This window comes from Nicotiana attenuata, chromosome 3, assembly GCF_001879085.1.
Source record: "Nicotiana attenuata strain UT chromosome 3, NIATTr2, whole genome shotgun sequence".
NCBI classification, from domain to species: Eukaryota; Viridiplantae; Streptophyta; class Magnoliopsida; order Solanales; family Solanaceae; genus Nicotiana; species Nicotiana attenuata.
In genome coordinates, this window is record NC_031991.1 from 28,981,228 (window position 1) to 29,001,977 (window position 20,750).

The 20,750-nt window shown below is 36.0% G+C and overlaps 2 protein-coding genes across 2 annotated transcripts; one reads left to right on the forward strand and one right to left on the reverse strand.

Annotated features, from left to right (window-relative positions):
- LOC109223451 (mediator of RNA polymerase II transcription subunit 36a-like) lies at positions 3,907-7,087 on the forward strand. Its single transcript, XM_019387764.1, has 7 exons — positions 3,907-4,016; positions 4,114-4,442; positions 5,034-5,129; positions 5,218-5,295; positions 5,390-5,566; positions 6,532-6,600; positions 6,760-7,087. Exons 1-7 carry the CDS (start codon positions 3,998-4,000, stop codon positions 6,934-6,936), a joined length of 945 nt encoding a protein of 314 aa, XP_019243309.1. The 5' UTR covers positions 3,907-3,997; the 3' UTR covers positions 6,937-7,087.
- Positions 9,983-13,548, reverse strand: LOC109223452 (protein DETOXIFICATION 35-like). The gene is made up of 7 exons (XM_019387765.1): positions 13,154-13,548; positions 12,129-12,754; positions 11,640-11,696; positions 11,323-11,561; positions 11,104-11,222; positions 10,836-10,922; positions 9,983-10,494 (listed from the first exon to the last, which is right to left on the reverse strand). Exons 1-7 carry the CDS (start codon positions 13,442-13,444, stop codon positions 10,399-10,401), a joined length of 1,515 nt encoding a protein of 504 aa, XP_019243310.1. The 5' UTR covers positions 13,445-13,548; the 3' UTR covers positions 9,983-10,398.

Below are 20,750 nucleotides of genomic sequence, written 5' to 3' on the forward strand. Positions count from 1 at the left end.
CGAACTTGACATATTTTGATGGCGAAGGCACTTGGCCTGAGTCCCGGTTCGACTGAGGTCGAACTTGATATATTTTGATGGCGAAGGCACTCAGTCGAACCTGATATATTCTGATGGCGAAGGCACTTGGCCTGAGTCCCGGTTCGACTGAGGTCGAACATATATTTTGATGGCGAAGGCACTTGGCCTGAGTCCCGGTTCGACTGAGGTCGAACCTGATATATTCTGATGGCGAAGGCACGTGGCCTGAGTCCCGGTTCGACTGAGGTCGAACCTGATATATTTTGATGGCGAAGGCACATGGCCTGAGTCCCGGTTCGACTGAGGTCGAACTTGATATATTTTGATGGTGAAGGCACTTGGCCTGAGTCCCGGTTCGACTGAGGTCGAACCTGATATATTCTGATGGCGAAGGCACGTGGCCTGAGTCCCGGTTCGACTGAGGTCGAACTTGATATATTTTGATGGCGAAGGCACTCAGTCGAACCTGATATATTTTGATGGCGAAGGCACTTGGCCTGAGTCCTGGTTCGACTGAGGTCGAACTTGACATATTTTGATGGCGAAGGCACTTGGCCTGAGTCCCGGTTCGACTGAGGTCAAACCTGATATATTCTGATGGCGAAGGCACTTGGCCTGAGTCCCGGTTCGACTGAGGTCGAACTTGATATATTTTGATGGCGAAGGCACTTGGCCTGAGTCCCGGTTCGACTGAGGTCGAACCGGATATATTCTGATGGCGAAGGCACTTGGCCTGAGTCCCGGTTCTGGCTTGAGACAGCCCTGTGCTGGTTTTCGGCTTGACACCGTATTAGGGCTGAAGGAAATGCCTCATACTTTTGTTCTGAGGGAGAGGGGCTTCTTCCTCTTGTTTGGTTGTTTTCGGATCTCAGTTTCCTTTGATGCATTCGAGTATTACGTGCTTGATGTGCTTCTTCTGGTCTGTCTGAGTTGGATTGCTTTCTTCTCTTCTTTTTTTGACGTTCCTTTGGCTTCGATTCCAGGAAGAAACTATGTGATTTCGCTAGAAAATCCCCACAGATGGCGCCAAATTGTTCGCCTCAAAAGATATTAATTACTTTGTAAGCGAAAACAATCAAAATGAATCAAAGGGTAAATCATAGCCAATCATAATTAATCGCGGAATTAGAAGACCAACTTGAAACACAGAAATAATCAATTATAAAACAATATAAATGGGATTTTATTCATCAAGATGACTTGACCTGCCTCTCCTTGAAGAGGTTCAGGATCATACATTGATCTTGTTTCTTGCTCCACTTATGGAGTATATCTTTCTATTTCTGGAATATTCAGGGTTGTGTCCCGGAAGAAGCCCCCCTTGGGAGGTTCTCTCTCTTGGTATTTATAGCCTCAGGCTTTTTCATCTTGTCACGAATGGGCCCCTCCTTTTGTTGTGGAGACGTCCCCTCGTTTGTTTTAAGCACAACTGTCATAAGTTAAGAGTCAGCAGCGTTGACCATTTACTACAAAGTGGTCGTGATGGGGTTGACCCCCTGGTCGCAAAATGGCCGAATATCTGCCAATACAAATTACCAACACGGATAAAAAATATATAATTATTACAACTACAATTTATTAATGCTAAGAATCGTTCTTGTTGTACAAATCTCAACATAGTTGAATAACCATTCAGCGGTTAGATTTCTGAGACATGAGCTTTCACTTATGACCTCTTCTTCCGTAAATTGCAGCCAACGAAATATAATAAGGCATCAATGTAACCTAAATACTAAATAATCAAACCTAGACAAACTAGAAATGTGTCATCGCATTTAGTGTTAGAGTTGGACTCTCCTACCAAAAGAAAAAAAGATTTGCGCTTACAATGATCGACTACATCAAACCTAAACAAATAATATAAGAATACACAAACTATACAAAACTAAAAAAAAAAAATTGTATAGTTTAGTACACACTTAAAATTAACCAAAGGAACGATCAAACAAATTAACTATGTACCTGTCCGACTTTCTTGAGAGTACATATGTTCGCCGTTTAGTTTAGGCCAAAGTCATGATGCTTTAGAAGACTTCTTAGGGTTTATGCAAATAAGGTTGTCTTGAGGGAAAAGTTTCACACTATAGGATAGAAGGGATCGGAAGTTTGCATAGGAATCCTAGCGAGAACACATTGTGTCCTAAAAATAAATTTTTCCTAATTACACAAATTTATTCCTAAATATTAGGAAAATAAATAAATGTCTATTCCTAAGTATAAGGAAAATAATTAAAATGACTATATTGTCTAGTGTGAACTCTATTTTAAAAGGGTAAAAAAGACGAACGACATTTCGCTAAGGGCCTTCGTGCTTTTAATATAGTATAGATTAGCTCTATACGTGTCCTTTTGTGCTCTCTGCAGATATACGTGTACATTTTTGGCTACTCCCACATATATGCTTTTCTTATCTTTCAATATATTCCTTAGCAAAGTAGACACCAAAAAAAAAAGCAGCAGAGAAACGATCCATCACAAGACCAATTCGAAATCAGGTAAAACTTTCTTTCTGAAGTTCTGATTTGAATTTGATTCAAAGTTATTTTGCTCGATTATTGCTCTGTATCACCTTTACTCCTTAGTTGTTGGCCTGTGAGTTGTGTTTGTACCTGTGATTTGTGCGAATTTTTCTACTTTCTCTCTTAAATCTCTTGAACTAAATCTCTTACTCTTTAATATCAATTAACCCACAGAAGAATCGGAAATTTTCGAGTTAGGGTTTTGATGGGTGAAATTGGGGAATTTTATTGTTTTCTATCTGTTTCTTCTTCTTTTTTGTTTCAAATTCATGAAACAGAGTGTATTAATTACAGATTTTCGAGTTAGAGTTTCGATGGATGAAATTGGAGAATTTTTTGTTTTCGGAGATGAATTGAAATCAAGAAAACAATTCAGTTTCTTTACTTGCTTGAATTTCTGTTTTTTACACCAAATATCAGTTGTACATATATATATATATATATACATCTATAATATAACTTTAATACAATTTTAATACAAATCTATGTATATTGCATATCATGTCTTCTGCTTTTTCTTCTTCTTCTTCTTCTTCTTCTTCTTCTTCTTCTTCTTCTTCTTTCAATCTGTAATCCAGCTAAAATCAATTCTAGTCTTCACCAAAAATTCTCAAAATTGAGATATAAACTCCAAAAAAAATATTCCCAATCATTTGCAACAACACCCAATCCGGTGCACTAAGCTCCCACTATGTGCGGGATACGGGAAGGGGCGGACCACAAAGATCTATTGTTTAAATCCTTTACCTATCATTTGCAACAACACTCAATCCAAACAAATAATATTTTTGAAAATCCGAATTCGAATTCAAAGCTTCAAAACTTTTTAATAGCTGTCAATGGTGGAGAGTCAAAATACCATCAAAATTTATGGAATGATAACTTTAATTCAAACACAAATTTCGTAACATGAAATAAAATTACTAAGTTAAAACCCTATAGTAAAACGATTGAAATTCATTAATGAATTCCCTGAAAAAAGAGATAAATGCAATGAAAATTGAAGGAACAAAATTCTGAAAAGAATAGAGAAGGAGAACTGATACTCACTTTCAATTCTAATATAAAGGAATATTTATTTAATACTAATTTATATATAATTATAAAATTATATATAAAATTGTAATTAAGTTAAAACTTTAATAGTGACGGTAACCAAGTTTCAAAAGTAGTATAACTCAGTAAAAATTTCTTAAATGAGCTTGGACGGGCTGCTATTTGTGTACTTTTCCTCTCAGTTACCAAAGGGAGAGGAGTATCGGCCCAATATGAATAAACTTGCCGGCCCAGTAGCCCAACTCGTCTCATTTTTTCAACTCGCAAAACCCTAAACCCTGATTTATCATTATAAAAAGTCCCCCCTCGACTTGAGAACGCCACTCAGCCTTAGGGTTCTATAGCGTACTTTTCTGCTCCACTCTCTTACTACAGTCAACAAAGTTGCAGCAGCAGCAGCCATGGTTGCACCAACTAGAGGTATGAATATCTTGCTCTAGGTAATTAGGTCTAACGTAGTAATATCAGTATTTGTTTCTGTTCTAATATATGGTTGGTTCACTTCCTCGTTTTGCAGGTCGTGGAGGTGGTGGATTCAGGGGTGGTAGAGGAGATGGTGGAGGAAGAGGAGGACGAGGTGGCAGAGGTGGTTTTGGCGGCGGTAGAGGTGGTGGAGGAAGTGCAATGAAGCGCGGCGGAGGAAGAGGAGGAGGAGGTAGAGGAGGCGGAGGAAGAGGCGGAGGAAGGGGAGGACGTGGAGGTGGGTTTAAGGGTGGTAATAAGGTAATGGTGGAGCCACATAGACATGGAGGTGTGTTTATTGCTAAGGGTAAGGAGGATGCTCTTTGTACTAAGAATTTAGTGCCCGGTGAAGCTGTCTACAATGAGAAGAGAATCTCTGTTCAGGTTAATAACATTTGCTTTTGCGTTGTCTTTAGTTCAAAAATTGTTTTTATGTGTGCATAAGTTTAGATGATTCTTAGTAAATGATTCAAAGGCTGAATCTTTCTTGGATTTGCTATAAGCTTAGTGATATTAATTTGGAAATAAAGTGGAAATATGAGTCTAAAGTAAAGATTTGTTGATAAAAGTTTATGATTGGGCCTTTTATGGACTGTGACTTGTCCCAATCAATTTACAGATCAAGTTTAAATGTAACTCAAATGGTCTTTTGCTGATGTTTTCAACTTGGAAGAAGGAACAACGAAGTATAATGTATTGATTGTAAGGTGCAAATAAGTGTAACGTTTTGATTTGCCCTTGTTCCACCCATCTCGTTTACATTATTTACATGACCTGCCATGAAGTTCTGTTCTACTTGTTAGACATTTGTGAATATAATATAGTAAAAGCTTATTAACCTTTGTATTTCAGAATTAACCAGCTTAAATAATTCTATAAAGTAAAAACTTATTGAACTCTGCATTTCAGAACTAATCAGCTTTACTATTTCTATAATGTACACGTTGTTGACTTATGTTATTATTTTATCCTTAGAATGAAGATGGAACAAAGGTTGAATATAGAGTGTGGAATCCCTTCCGTTCTAAGTTAGCAGCTGCAGTTCTTGGAGGAGTTGATGATATCTGGATAGTAAGTTTGTTTCTTTTCTACTAAGGTGCTTGACACTTTTTCTTGTTTCTATATTAACATTCTTCTTTCAATATTGAATTTGTTCCAGAAACCTGGTGCTAAGGTCCTTTACCTTGGAGCTGCATCAGGAACCACAGTGTCTCATGTTTCCGATCTTGTTGGTCCTGTAAGTGTCTATGCACATACTATTTATTATAACAAATTCCCATATATAGTTGATGAATGTGCTCGTATTTACTAATTTCTCTTTTCTTTTGCAGGGTGGGGTGGTATATGCAGTTGAATTTTCTCACAGAAGTGGAAGGGACTTGGTAAACATGGCTAAGAAACGCACTAATGTTATCCCCATTATTGAGGATGCTAGACACCCAGCAAAATACAGAATGCTTGTCGGAATGGTGGATGTGATATTTTCTGATGTTGCTCAGCCTGATCAGGTTTGACTTTTATGGCCATAGATGTGCAATAGTAGTCAATCGATCTCTGAGTGCATGATCTTCATTTGCTGTAGATTTATATTTCATTGATATTATTTTTGCATTATCATTTTTTCTTTAAGAGAAAATTATGTTGTCTGTCCTTTTGGTTGAGTGTGGAGTTCGACTGGTCTGTCTTTTTCAATCATTGTTTTGGCTATCCTTCTTCTTTTTCTTCAAGGAACCTGCAGGTTTGTGGCTGCTTTTGCTCCTTGTAGTGCTTTTCTTTAACAAAGAAATGTCTAATGCTCTTTGAATTTCCTGCCCAATCTTTAAATTTTTGTTTTTTTGCTCAAGAAACTTTTACTTTAAAAAAATTGTTTCTTTATCTTTGAATTTTCTTGTCCTTTTGCTCTTATATTGAAATGGAATGCAGATGATGATTTACTCGGATTCCCCTTCAAGACATTATGGGTGATGCAAAAACCGAGTTTCTGATGCTGTATTATTTATTCCATATTTGATTTCTTAGTTTCAGCATTACTTTCCATCCCTTTCTTTTAAAAGAATAACTTTACGTTCTTTCTCTTTGTTCCTGCTTAAAGAAAATGAAACACTACAACAGTTTCATACTTCTTTTTGCACAAGTAATTCTTGTTGATTTTGTAATAAGAATTGTTTTTTCTTGTATCAACAAGCATTTATGAGTTAAATCATGTTAATTAGTTGTTATTGTATCTGGTTTACTTTTTATTTGCCTTAAGTTTCTTCTTAAAACCTATTGTATTTGCCTTACCAGGAAGAGTAAATTTTGTATCTATTTGTCTTTGGGGCCTACAGTCTGGAGATTTATCCATAAAAGGAAGAAACTGTGGTTTCCTTTGAATTGTTTGTTTAGGATATATTCCCTTCCATTCTTGTCCGGCAGCAAGCAGTATATTGTATGAATTCTATACCAATGTTTAAATAAGATAATTTGTTTACAGGCAAGAATTTTAGCTCTGAATGCATCATACTTCTTGAAAGCTGGAGGTCACTTTGTTATATCAATCAAGGTTTGTACTATACTACTTTGGCCACTGCTCGATTTATGCTGATGTAAATAGATTCTTACAGTGCCACTTGTTCCTTAGTTTCTTCCATTTTTCTGTTGATTTTGTTTTCTCTTCTTTTCTTCTCTATAGTTGACAAATTTCCCCTGTATTTTTTTCTAGGCCAACTGCATAGATTCAACAGTGCCAGCTGAGGCTGTATTTGCTCAGGAAGTGAAAAAGCTACAAGCAGAGCAGTTTAAACCTATGGAGCAGGTCACCCTTGAACCCTTTGAAAGGGACCACGCCTGTGTTGTGGGTGCCTATCGGGTGCCAAAGAAGCAGAAGGCTGGTGCCTAGATGATTTAAGCTCATGCTGTTTGTTAGTGTCAGTTTTATGGTAGGAGGTTTTTAAAACACTCAGTAAGCTAGTGTCAACATTATATTTTTGATGGATGTGTAATGAGATTTTGGTTCTCTATGTTATTGTTCATATATGTTTGGTTCTATCTCCTTTCTGCTTTGTTTATATTTCTTCACTATGACCTGTCTTTGGTAGTGAAATAGTGCACTTCTTGTGCTCTGTCTATTATTAACGAACTTGTATTACAAGATCAAGGAAGAATCTTTTCAACAAAAGCTTCTGATGTGCTGTAGTTAAAACTTCACTATACTTGTATCATATGTCCCGCCTACTTCTGTTACATCATGAATCTCTTAACAGGCTAGCATTTTAAATAAGCCTGGAGTCTTTAATTGATCACCCAAACCGTAGAATGCTCCCAGGGCCGGACGAACAAAAGGGGAACAGGATAGGAAAAGCGACAACTAAGGTTGTGTTTGTTTTGTTGTACACAACTATTATACGAGCTATATCTTAGAATATGTTATGAATTATATTACGTAGTGGATGTCTAAACTCGTAAAGAAAGTTACTTCCATACTCTTGGTTGTAATTCTCACACCTTCATACCTCCTCCATGATCTTTTTCCCATGATCTCAATAGTTATTACCATGTTCATGGCATCCCTTTGTATTATCTCAATATCATCCTATAAATAGAGGGTTTGGGTATAACATTCTACACACTTGAATACATGAAAGAAATAAGAATTTCTCCTCTCAATTTCTCTATATATCTCTTGTTTTTCCTTATTTTATATCGTTACTTTAAGCTAAGTATCTTAACAGAATATCTTTTTTTTAAAGTCTCATTAAAGTATTGGATGAAGGGTTATTTTGGTCATATTGTTGCTTTAATCCATGTATTATTAATCTCACTATTCTTATATCACATGTTATCTGGCATACATAAATTTCCGCTTAAGTTTTTTCATACTACTAGATATGCGAAACAGAAAAATTGAAAACAAACGCTGCCTGAAAAATGTTAAGTTTTATATGTTGAAAAACATAAAAATCTAAATTTTACACAAAAGATTATTTTTTCGCTACTAGTCTGTTAGGATACACACGTTGCGCGTGTTTTTTGTCTTAATAAATCATTTTTTGTAAGAAATTACATATATTTTTAAATTATAAAATAAAATGTAAGCTTCTGAAATTGATATTCACCTTAAAATTTGTTCTAATTTTATAATTTTATCAGTTGAATTTCACAAGTTATTTAGGACTTTAATTTCAAAGTCCTAAATATTAGGAGAGTAAATTAAATTATAATTTTTCTATTGTAAAAGCTGTTTTAAAGGGTAAAAAAGAAAACGACATTTCGCTAAGGGCCTATATATATATATATATATCGAATATGTACGCTCGTTGCGTGTGTTTCCTATTTTAAAAAGTAATTTTTGGTAAGAAAATCACATATTTATATTTTTAAATTGTATTGAATTATAAAATAAAATGTAAGTCTCTGAAATTAATGAATATTGATCTTATATAGCTAACTTAATAAAGGAAAAACTTTGTTCATAGAAATCCTCAATTATTTAATATATTCACCTTAAATTTTATTTTTGTATATATTTTTATTAGTTAAATTTCACAAGTTATTGTGCTTCATTTTTTGTTTCAGTAAAGAATATATAGCCTTGAGATTTAAGAAATTTTCAAATATTTTTTTCCCAAAACTATTCTCAAGTTCATTCGAGAATACACAAATAAGTTTCATTAGCTATACTTCTTTTACGATTCTCTAAGTTTTTTTCAAATGACATAAATATAATATATTTTATGTATTTTCAATTTATCTCTCTTCAAAAGTTTCATTGTTACCAAGCTAGTAAGGTTTTGGTTGCTGAGATATAAAGAAAATAGATTTATGATTTACATAACTTTGTCGAAACGTGTGTGAAAAAATAATTATTACTCAAACATGAAAATTTAATAGGTCGAACAAATTATTATGAAAAAGATTTAATATATAAGGAAAATATTAATTAATTTTAAAGTGCTGGATATTAGTAAAATATTTAAATTATATTATTCAATATAAAAAACATTTAAGGATAAAAAAATCAAGTAATATTTTTCATAGAGGTTTCATGCCTTTATAATATCGATTTAAGCTTGTACAATTTAGTATAATTAAATATGCTATCAAATAATCATTTTAGTTTAATTGAACATGGATTATTAGTTTTGTATGATTAAAATTTAAAATGTATTGTTCCACTTCGAATTGTAATTTACACGTTATTGATCCACGTTGACATGTAATTTAGATGTTATAGTACATATTAAACAATTTTAATTTATTATGTGATTTTATGTCCTAATATTACAATTTAATTAGAGATCAGGCACCGTATAAAGTATTGATTTTAGAAGTATTACACCAAGGATATATTTTCAATTAGTACAATTTATACAAGGTAGACTTAATATTAATGCATCTTTTTCTTATCTAGTTTAATAAGGAAAAATTTGATATGCAAAACTTTAATTGATTTCAAAGTCCTAAGTTTTAGGAGAGTAACTTAAATTACAATTTTATCCATTGTGAAATTTGTTTTTAAAGGATAAAAAAAACGTACAATATTTCGCTAAAGGTCTTCGTGCTTTTAATATAGTATAGATATAAATTCCTAAGCAAAAGTCAAAACTTCAGCAATTTGGGAACCTCCTCTTTCATGTTAATTTCTCTTCTTGGGGCTAACTTACTATGTCACCTTGAAAGTTAATTAGCCAATACTACAGGTAGAACTTTTTCCTGTCAACTACAGTGAAGACGGAAAATGGGGTTTGGATCATTTACTCGTTTCTATTCTTTCTCTCGAGCCGAGGGTCTTTCGGAAACAACCTCTACCTTCCTAGAGTAGGCGTAAGGTCTGCGTACACATTACCCTCCCCAAACCCCACTTATGGGATTCCAATGGGATGGTGTTGCTGTTGTTGGACAGAGGGAGTGGGTCATAGGAAAATGTAATGTAACGAACACAGAGAGACCAGAAAATTTGGGGCTAAATTAAGGGGACTTTGTTATTAATTGATAAGCTGAAACTACAGGGTTACAGATAAGGGAGAAAGATCATAACGAACATCTATCCTAAACTTCTAAATTGCAGCTACGTTCCTATTAAAACTAACAGCTCATTGCAATCCCCAGTTTACAATGCGAAGAGTATATTTTAACTCGGGTCTCATACAAAATTTGTTAGCCTTTTCTAAGGGTATTTTAACCGTGTGCACCTCCTAATTTCCCGTTATGGCCTCGTTGTCGTCCACCTTGGCATCTGACATGGATTTAGACTCCACTTCATTCACTCACTAGATGTGGATTCTATCCAAAATCATTAACTGGTTCCAACAACAAAAACTGAAGACTCTTCATCCTCTGATGTCACCACAAAATCTTACTCTTAAGGTAAGCCCTTCATAGGCTCGGTAATAAGAAGTTTTTCAGCATCAAAGACTTGACCTCCCCACTTGCGCATGCGCTCTGCCGATAGCTCAACCTGCATTTCCATTTTCTTGTTACAAATCACAACACAAGACTAATTCATACTGAAAGGAAAGGTTAAACAAGAATGCATGACACACAAAATATTTAGCTAGTATCGCTTTATATTTAATTTTCAAAGAAAAGAGGAGGAATAGAAAACTCTGCAGTAGTTGAACAACTCCCTTATTGCAATGATCTTCAAACAAAATTTGAAAGTAAAAACAAAAATCCTCTGTCCTCTATAGGTTAATCATTGTACAGAGGCAGCTGATTCCAACCAAGAATGAAGTAAAAATTATCAAGCAAGATTTCTTTCAGTTTAATTGGACAAAAATCGCTAATTGTTTCACTTACCTCTTTATTCCAATCGATTCTGTAGAGTACAAATGAGAGTAGCAGTGTCTGCAAAGCAAGTCCAGCTATCATTCCTCCCCATAGACCCTGCAAGATAAAATCCAAAATTGGGATAAAGTTAAAATTCTGTCAAAACTTTAGAGACACTAAACGTAGCGTCTCTATTCATCACCAATAGTTTCCTACAAAAAGATGCTTACAAATAAAGAGTGAGATTAAAATTTGATGTACTTAAGATATTTAACATTCAGAACAAGAGTTTATTTACCACAACTCCGAAGTTAGCGACATAACCAAGAATGTATCCTAGAGGAATACCAAAGACATAGTAAGATCCCAAATTGATATAAGCCACTAGACCTTGCCATCCACCTCCAATAGCAACACCTGCAAATGACAGAATAGCCCCAACAAGATCACAATAAGGACTATAAAAGACACAAGACACTTTTAACCATAGAACAGTAAAATGGAATGAAAAGAATACCTGATATTACAGGCTGAACACTGTTAAGAAGCATTGTTATTCCAAGGAGCCAAGCAAGATCAGCAACAGCTCGCTGCAAATCCTTGCTGTTGGTAAAAAGAATGGCCAGATGATTTCTTACTGCCAATACTAAAATCATGCAGACTATCCCAATGAGGAGTGATTGAAACACTGTGATAATTACGCTATATTTGGTAGCCCTGGGACGCCCTAGCCCAAGCTCATTTGAGACACGAACACTGAGAAAGCAACAATATATTAGCACAAATTCACAAACAAATAAAGACCATCTTTTACAAGCATTAAGACTTAATTACCTTATGGCAGCATTGATTCCAATGAACAACATTGCTTCCCATCCATCAACATTCATGCTGGAAAAAATAAAATAAAAAAATGAGACATAACTCACAAGTTGGTAAATAAAGCTAACAATATTTCATTTCATCAACAGCTATTCACAAAGCCACAGACTTTACACAGGCCAATTTAGTTGTTGAATTCAATCAAATAAACAGCTAAGCTTAAAATTCAGTACTCTAGACAAATTAATCATCTATTGATAAAACTTCACTAGCCTAAGTGAATGTTAAACTTCATTATAACGAGCTTAAGCATTATACAGTTAATCATCCTACACTAAAAATGTTGACTACATGTGATGCTATGCAAGGTGTTATCTTTGCATCTACCTTAGCTTTGGTAGGCAGAGTCAGAAACGAGATTCCTCTGGAATAGTCGAGGTGTGCATAAACTGGGTGAAAACCACCATTATTAAAAGAAAAAAGCCAAGACACCAAACTCACCAAATAGAGAGGGATCCAACAGAAGTAACTGCATTCTTGAGATGTCCTGTGAGGATAATGATACTCATCATGTACCATATTTCAAGGCATAGCATAACTGCCGATGAAACCGAGAGTCTAACAAAGGCCCAAATCTCATTGAATGCCGACGAGGACCATCCCGTCCACCCATCCTTGCACCAAACAACTACGTAAACAAATTGAGCCATTGCGTTGGCCCAACCTGTAACATTAAAGGCTAAAGCAGCCCCATTTGTACCCCAGTGAAATACATATATGAATAACCATAGCAGAACAGCATGGAGTAAAAGAGCCACAAATCCAATAGAAGCCACAACACAAACTTTACTCTGGGCTTGCAGAAATTTTGAGGTGGGAACAGTGATCGCCAGGGAATACAACTCAGGGATTGTTAACATGGCAAATTTCCCAGCAAGTACAGCAATATCATGTTCTTGGCCTAGAAGCTTAAGTACTGGTGTCGCAAAAATATAAATTGGCAACAGAATGAATGTACTAAATAGTAGAATAATCATCGAGCGCTGCGTGTACACGCCAAGCATGTGTATTTGCCCAGCACCAAACGCCTGTCCACACAGTGTCTCCAAAGCACTTCCCATGCCCAACTACAGAAATATTGTACAAATACCCAAATAAGACTCTAACATTACATAAATAATTTGTGCAATAACAGTATATATAAAATGACAAAGAAGGAGTCTAAGCAGCTTTGGTCCTAGTTTGTCAAAAGTGTGCACCTTTAGTCGTCGTCAAATATTTAACAAACTCTAGTCATTATCTTTAACGGGCAATATAAAAAGAATTTAACCAAAACACAATGAAAACACCTCTAACTCTAATCCCAGCAATTGCAACACCAAAAGTGCATACTTTTGACAAAATTACGTGACCTAAGCCGCTCAGAGTATATTCAAAGGATCATAATAGACCTACCCAAACATAAAAGAATATTTATGTCATCTTCTAGCAATAACAGCAAAAAGAGGGGAGAAAGTAGTACGAACCATGAAACCGAAAGAGAAAGTACCAATGACATTTTGAGCAACAGAAACAGCAGGGAGTTCAATAGCACCAAGATGACCACAGAAAGCAACAGTAATGGAATAGATCCCAAACTCGCAAAGGATATTGAAAGCTATTGGGCCACCAATCTCCCATAGCTTGACGGTCTCGATCCAGAAGATAGCCCACCATTGTTTCAGGCTTTTAACGGGCCGGTAATCACCGTCGAGTCCAATGAGCTGCTGCTGGTGGTCGCCGGAGAAGTCGTGGAGCAATGGTGTTTGTGTTTCCATTTACTGCTAGACCTAATACGTAGATAAATCACAATTCTCCGCGTTTTGCTCTGACTTGTACTTTTGTAATATTTCATCTTTAGTAACAGACGCAAACCAACGTTAAAGTAAAGCCCAAGTGGATACAAACGATAGTTGAAAAGGTTTTTACAAAATGCAAGGACAAACAAGTCTCAAAAAAATAAGAAAGAATTACATTCTACCTCAGCCGGCCCAATCTCATAATCAAAAATAGCCCATATTTTAATACTTTACCCGACATAGCCCACTTTATAGATAATGCATAAAAATGATTTCATCGGTTAACCTAGCGTGGAGAAGAGAATTAGACAACCTCCTTTATTCATTTTTTCTTCTTTCTTCAACTTTCAGAGTGAAGTCAATCGAGAGGTCGCCGGCAAAGTTAACGATGTCATCGGAAAATAAATATGGCGGTGGAAAACATCCTTTACCCATTTTTTCCCTTCAATTTTCAAGGTAAAGAGGTCGACGACAAAGTCAGTGAAGTCATCGGAAAATGAATCTCCGGTGGTCGACGATAATTTCAGACAATTTTCAAGTTATTGAGATGATGTTCCAGTTATTTATCTTCTTTTATAAAACAATTTCATCTCCATCTTCTCTCCTCTTTAATTTTCAGATCTAACTTCCTCTGAAAAACTCTCTTTTGATATTTTGGTACTGAAATAGAGGTGTAATACTGAACATAAGATGTGTTCTGGTATAAATATTGTGTAACCACTATTTGTACACACTTATACATTATTGTATAATTGTGTATAAATGTGTGTATATATATATAAATGTGTATGTATGTTCATAACATCACATAATTATTTATTTCTCAATGTATAAGGATATATATACATTGTCATTATATAAATGGCCTCCATGGAAGTTTGACACTTATCTTCTTCTTCTTTCTCTTATTCTTTTGATATACATTATTATACATTCCATATACAAGTTTATACATAGTTATACATCATTATACATGTACTGCATATGTATAATCAAATTAATTTTTTTCATGTTTTCTTACTTTTTCTAGAATAATTCATGTATAAATCTACTTTCCTTGTTGATTCTCCGCCAAATCACGAACTTGTAGCAATTGTTTCTAAATTTTACCATATAAGTAGAATCAGCGAAAAATTGGGGGACAACTTGCAGCACTAAAGAAAAATTGGGGGAGAAAGATCAAAATTAGATGACAGAAGAATTAGAAAATCTCATGACTTTATCTAAATAAGATAATTGTCCTGATTAAACTCCGTTGCCGAATAAAAAAGCTAGAAAATACTCGTTTTTCAAATATTAGCCTATTATTTTTGGGCTACAGATTTGTAAAGTTATGACTGAGCTATTATGTTGCAAGTCAGATGTGTGAGTTGTATTTATGTGAAATTATCCCAAAAAATAATGGGCGGCCAGAAATACGTTTACGACACGCCTTCTCTAAGTGCGTGTATTTGGTCACGTTAAAGAGGAAGATGGATATGTGGTGTTTAACTTTTCTTGGTTTCCGCTCCCTAGGAAGAAGGCCTTATTTGGTGTATTGGGATATCGAGTGATTTTATTTTGTGTCTCACACAATTTACACTAGTTGTGTGAGGCTTCTTTTTATCTCACATATTTGTGGACCCATATGTTACATATCTAGGTACACAAAATTCTGAGACCCACACAGTTGTGAGATAAAAAAGAGTGTGAGGCACAAAATAAAAAAATTCGGAAGCCAATCGTTTAATGCCCTAATATAAACTTCTGTTTTCCCAAATTAGCCCTCAGTCTAAAGAGAATTATTATTTGAACTAACTTAATAGTAAAACTTTTAACAAAATATGGTAGAAACTCTCTATCTTCACTTCCAACTCACATCTAAGACTTATGAGAGTTTTAAATATTATGCGGAGACAAAGATTTAGTCAGATTAGGATACTTGCGCTCGGGTGGCCCTCTGACAATGAGGTTATGAACGAACCCACGTGGGTACACATTAGCCGGGTATAGTGCTGGCAAAATGAGCCCATATTTTATCAACCGCCCAATCCGCCAATATTTTAGGTAAAAATTATACGGGCGTCCTATTTGGTCACCCCCATTTAATCTATACCTGTATTTCAAAAATTATTTAACCTATACCCTAATTTTTTCCTTCTTCCTGCTACTGGTGTGCTCCTTTCGTCCTCCTTTCTTTACCTCCTCTTCTTCTTCTTTTCTCTCTCAAACACGTGAGACTCTATCTAAGTATTATTGATTGAAGAACACCAGTTTCTTGTGAATCTACAAGTACAATTGGCCTTGTTGTTGCAAATTTCTTTCACAATTTTTTTTTTCTAATAAAACTCGTTTGCTACGCATTTCCTTGATTAGGTTTAGATCCTTAAGTGTGATCAACTGACTATTTACGAGAGAGATTTCAACGGATATCAAACTCCATAAATTTCAGAATAGTTGCATCCAAATTAAAACAGGCTCCTTATGTTGGTGATTCAATTAATTATCTATGAGAAACTTTAGCCGGAAAGCAAAGTTAAATAAATTTCAACTTAATTATCTAATCAACATCGGCTTCTAATTTTTGTGATTGATTTTCGTTTGCCATGAATTATGAAGTAGATAAGAGTTAGATATGCTGAAGTTCAGCAAATACAGAATAAAACCTTAGCTAAAACACGCTGAAGTTCAGCAAATAGAGAATAAAACTTCAGATAGTAGAATGCTTAAGTTCAGCAATTACAAACAAAAATTTCAGCCACAATGCTGAAGTTCAGCAAATATAGAACAAAACTTCAGTTAGTAGAATGCTTAAGTTCAGCAATTACAAACAAAAACTTCAGCCAACACTTGGTTCAGCAATTTTTGCTACTTCAGGCTCGTCTACTAGAATGCTGAAGTTTGCGTGATTTTCTTTGCTACTTCAGGCAAAAACTTCAGCTAAAACATGCTAAAGTTCAGCAAATAAAGAACAAAACTTCAGCTAGTAGAATGCTTAAGTTCAGCAATTACAAACAACTTCAGCCACGTCTACCAGAATGCTGAAGTTTGTGTGATTGCCTTTGCTACTTCAGGTCCGTATGCCTGAAGTTTACGCGAAAAGTGGGTATGCTTGCAATTTTTTTGTAAAGCGGGTATAAGTTAAAACGTGACCTAAAAAGCGGATATAGATGCAAATCTCTCATATTTTAGTGGGTTGGATTAGTGGTAATTTCATAATTACTGATGAAATCAAAAAATATTTCACAATCTACAACTATTAATTAAATAACATATTCTACAACATAAATATGATAAATGTATCAAAGTTATACCCTCAAATACGATAGATTTCCTATATATTAGAAAATTGATTCTGAAGTATCCCTTAATAATACAATATCCAACTAAAAACAAACACCCAAAAATAAGGAATTATCTTTATTTAGGGTAACAGAAAGGAAATTAAAACAACTTGCAATCAATTATTTCCCAGAAAACCTCCTTTTCCTTCGTTACCTTTTCAAGCTATAAATTCACTTATATACAATTCAACTCCAACATATATCTCATTCTCCTTCGATTGATAGGGTATGTTCTTCATTTTTTTTTAATTCTTAAAAGTGCAACTTTCAATCATTTAATACATAAATGTGATATCAATGGCATATTGGCTTTGACCAAACTTCCTTTTTCAAACAAAAAATAGCTTCTCTGATTTTTTTCTTTGTAAGTACCTTAGCTATGAATCAATATTACCTCAAATATATACACATACAAACACAACATTTATATACCTTTTTATATTTGGCATAATATTTAACTCATATTATTTATATTATATACATATAGTATACTTAATTTATGTGATCACTATAGTTTATGCACGGATTGCAAGGTCATCCCGAGTGAGAATCTTACGACCCGGCATATGCTTTTGATTATGGACTTAAAGATCAGGTGGACGAGGAAGAAGAGGGCTATGTTTGGTATACCTAGGGTCAGGTGGGGTGCATTGACTAAGGACAAGGCTTAGGAGTTGGGGGAGAAGTTGCTGGCTATGGGGTCCTGGAGGAGTAGCAGGGATGCGAGTTGTATGTGGTCTATGACAGCAAATTGCATTAGAGAGGCGGCGAGAGAGGTGTTAGAGGTCTCAAAGGGTTTTTCTGGTGGCCATAAAGGGGACTGGTGGTGGAACAAAGAGGTTCAGAGAAAAGTGGAAGCCAAGAAAGCTGCATATTTGAAGCTAGTAGAGAGTATCGATGAGGGGCAGAAGAGTGCTAACAGGGAGGGGTATAAGAAGGCTGGGAAGGAGGCGAAGTTGGCGGTTACTACGGCTAAGACCGCGGCGTTTAGTCGTCTATACAAAGAAATTGGGGATTAAGGCGGGGACAGGAATTTGTACAGACTAGCGAAGGTGAGGGAGCAGAAGGCCCGGGATCTGGACCAAGTAAGATGCATAAAAGATGAGGAGGGAAGAGTTTTATTGGAGGGGGCACAGATTAGGCAGAGATGGCAGTCTTACTTTCATAGGCTCTTGAATGGAGAGGGAGATAGGGTCATTGTGCTGCGGGAGTTGGAGCACTCGGAGCGGCAGCGAGATTTTGGGTACTGTAGACGTATACGAGTGAGGGAGGTTTTAGGGGCTATGCGCAAGATGAGTAGGGGTAGGCGACGGGGCCGGACGAGATCCCGGTGGAATTCTAGAAGAGCGTGGGTAAGGAGGGGTTGGAATGGCTTGCTAGGTTGTTTAACGTTATTTTTAGGACGAAGAAGATGCCCAAAGAATGGATGCAGAGTACGATGATCCCGCTGTACAAGAATAAGGGGGGTGTCCAAAACTGCAACAACTATAGGGGTATCAAGTTGATAAGCCATACGATGAAAGTGTGGGAGGAGGTGTGTGTCCATTTCCGAGAACCAGTTTGGTTTCATGCCAGGACGGTCGACCACTGAGGCCATTCATATTGTGAGGAGATTGGTGGAGCAGTTTAGGACGGTGAAGAAGGATTTGTACATGGTGTTCATTGACCTGGAGAAGGCCTATGACAAAGTCCCCAGAGAGGTTCTATGGAGATGTTTGGAGGCTAGAAGAGTGCCTGTAGCGTATATTAGAGTGATTCAGGACATGTATGATGGAGCTAAGACACGGGTTAGGACAGCAGGTGGAGACTCGGATTACTTTCCGATTGAGATGGGGTTGCATCAGGAATCAGCACTTAGCCCGTTTTTGTTTTCCCTGGCGTTGGATTCTTTGACATGTCACATTCAGGGGGAGGTGCCTTGGTGCTTGCTATTTGTGAACGACATAGTCCTGATTGATGAGACGCGAGGTGGCATTAACGAGAGACTAGAGGTCTGGAGAAATAACCTGGAGTCTAAGAGTTTCAAGTTGAGCAGGACCAAGACAGAATACATGGAGTGCAAGTTCAGTGGTGTTACCCAGGAGGAGGACGGGGATGTGAAACTCGATACGCAAGTCATTTCCAGGAGAGAGAGTTTCAAGTATATGTGATCTATAATTCAGAAGGATGGGGAGAGAGATGAGGATGTCACACACCGTATCGGAGCAGCGTGGATGAAGTGGAGTCTCGCTTTCGGTGTCTTGTGTGATAAGAATATGCCGTTGAGACTTAAGGGTAAGTTCTACAAGGTAGTTGTTAGACCGACTATGTTGTATGGGGCAGAGTGTTGGCCAGTCAAAACCTCTCATGTCCAGCAGATGAGGGTAGCGGAAATGAGGATGTTGAGATGGATGTGTGGGCATACTAGGTTGGATAGAATTAGGAATGAAGTTATTCGAGACAAGGTGGGAGTGGCCCCTGTGGAGGTAAAGATGCGTGAGGCAAGGTTGAGGTGGTTCGGGCATGTTAAGAGGAGAAGCGCAGAGGCCCCTGTCAGGAGATGTGAGAGGTTGGCCTTAGGAGGTGTGAGGAGGGGTAGAGGTAGGCCAAAGAAGTCTTGAGGAGAGGTGATCAGGCAAGACATGGCGCTACTTGAGCTAACAGAGAACTTTAGATAGAAGGGTGTGAGGGTTGAAGATTAGGGTAGAAGGTTAGTAGGTAGTCGTGCATCTCCCTTTGTCTTCTTTAGCTCGATAGTATTAGCGCTAGTTCGGTACCCTTTTTTCCCTTAGTTTTCTATATTCGCATGTCTCGTTTCGTTGTTACTTGCCATTGGTAATTCCCTATTTTGCTAGCAGTACTTCGTTCATATTCTCGTCTGCTACCTTGGAATTAGTTTTTTAAATATGTTATCTTGCTGCTACTTGTTATCAGTACCCCTTTCATATTATCTGTTGCTATCTCCGATTTAGTTTTCTAATTATTATTTTGCTATTACTTGCTACCAGGGCTTCTCTCACCTTCTTTAGCCGAGGGTCTATCGGAAACAGTCTTTCTGCCCTTCCAGGGTAGGGGTAAGGCTGCGTACATCCTACCCTCCCCAGACCCCACTTGTGGGACCACACTGGGCTGTTGTTGTTGTTGTTGTTGAAGTAATATCATATAATCTATTTACATATGTGTATTATACATAATATATATATCATTTATATCAGCATTAATATATACTAACATTTATTCTTTATATTCGTATGTTCATATACCAAATATATATTATTAGTATATATAGTTATAGTATATATTTATATATTATCAGTATGCTATATCTGTGTATATATAAATATATTATGTGTATGTATAGTATATTATACATAAAGATGGTGGTAAAGTAAAATTCATTGACAGATAATTCGATGTTATAGAGAAAAGGGGATGGAGAGATAAAGAATAAATTTATATGCATTCCTCCGCCAATGAACATAAATGAATGTAACCTAGGAAAATTAAGTCCTAAAACTTTTATTCCATGGCTGAAAAAGACCATGAACATAGTTGAAACCACCATTATATGAAGAAAATAAAAAATTAAGTTTAAATCTACAAGTTTGGATTGGGTCTAATATTGCTCACACGAATGAAGGCCCCATCGGCAACCTTAAAAAAACGCTTGTCGGCAGCACCACCATGTCGATGTTAATTGCATTCTAGTATGAGGAGATATTAAAAATGAGACAGATAATGATAAATTTAAAGTAAAAGAAATCCCTAATTCCATATTAAGTGGAGATACTTTAAGGAAAATCATAGATAACTATGCATTTTAGATTCTCATAACGGTAATCACAATCCCTATTTTCACGTTTTAAAATGAGATATTTAAGGAATATAAAAATGATATATGATCTAATTAAGAGGTTAAAAGATTGTATTAGTTGTATATAATGTAATTATTTTAAAATAGTTGTAACTTTTATAAATAATTC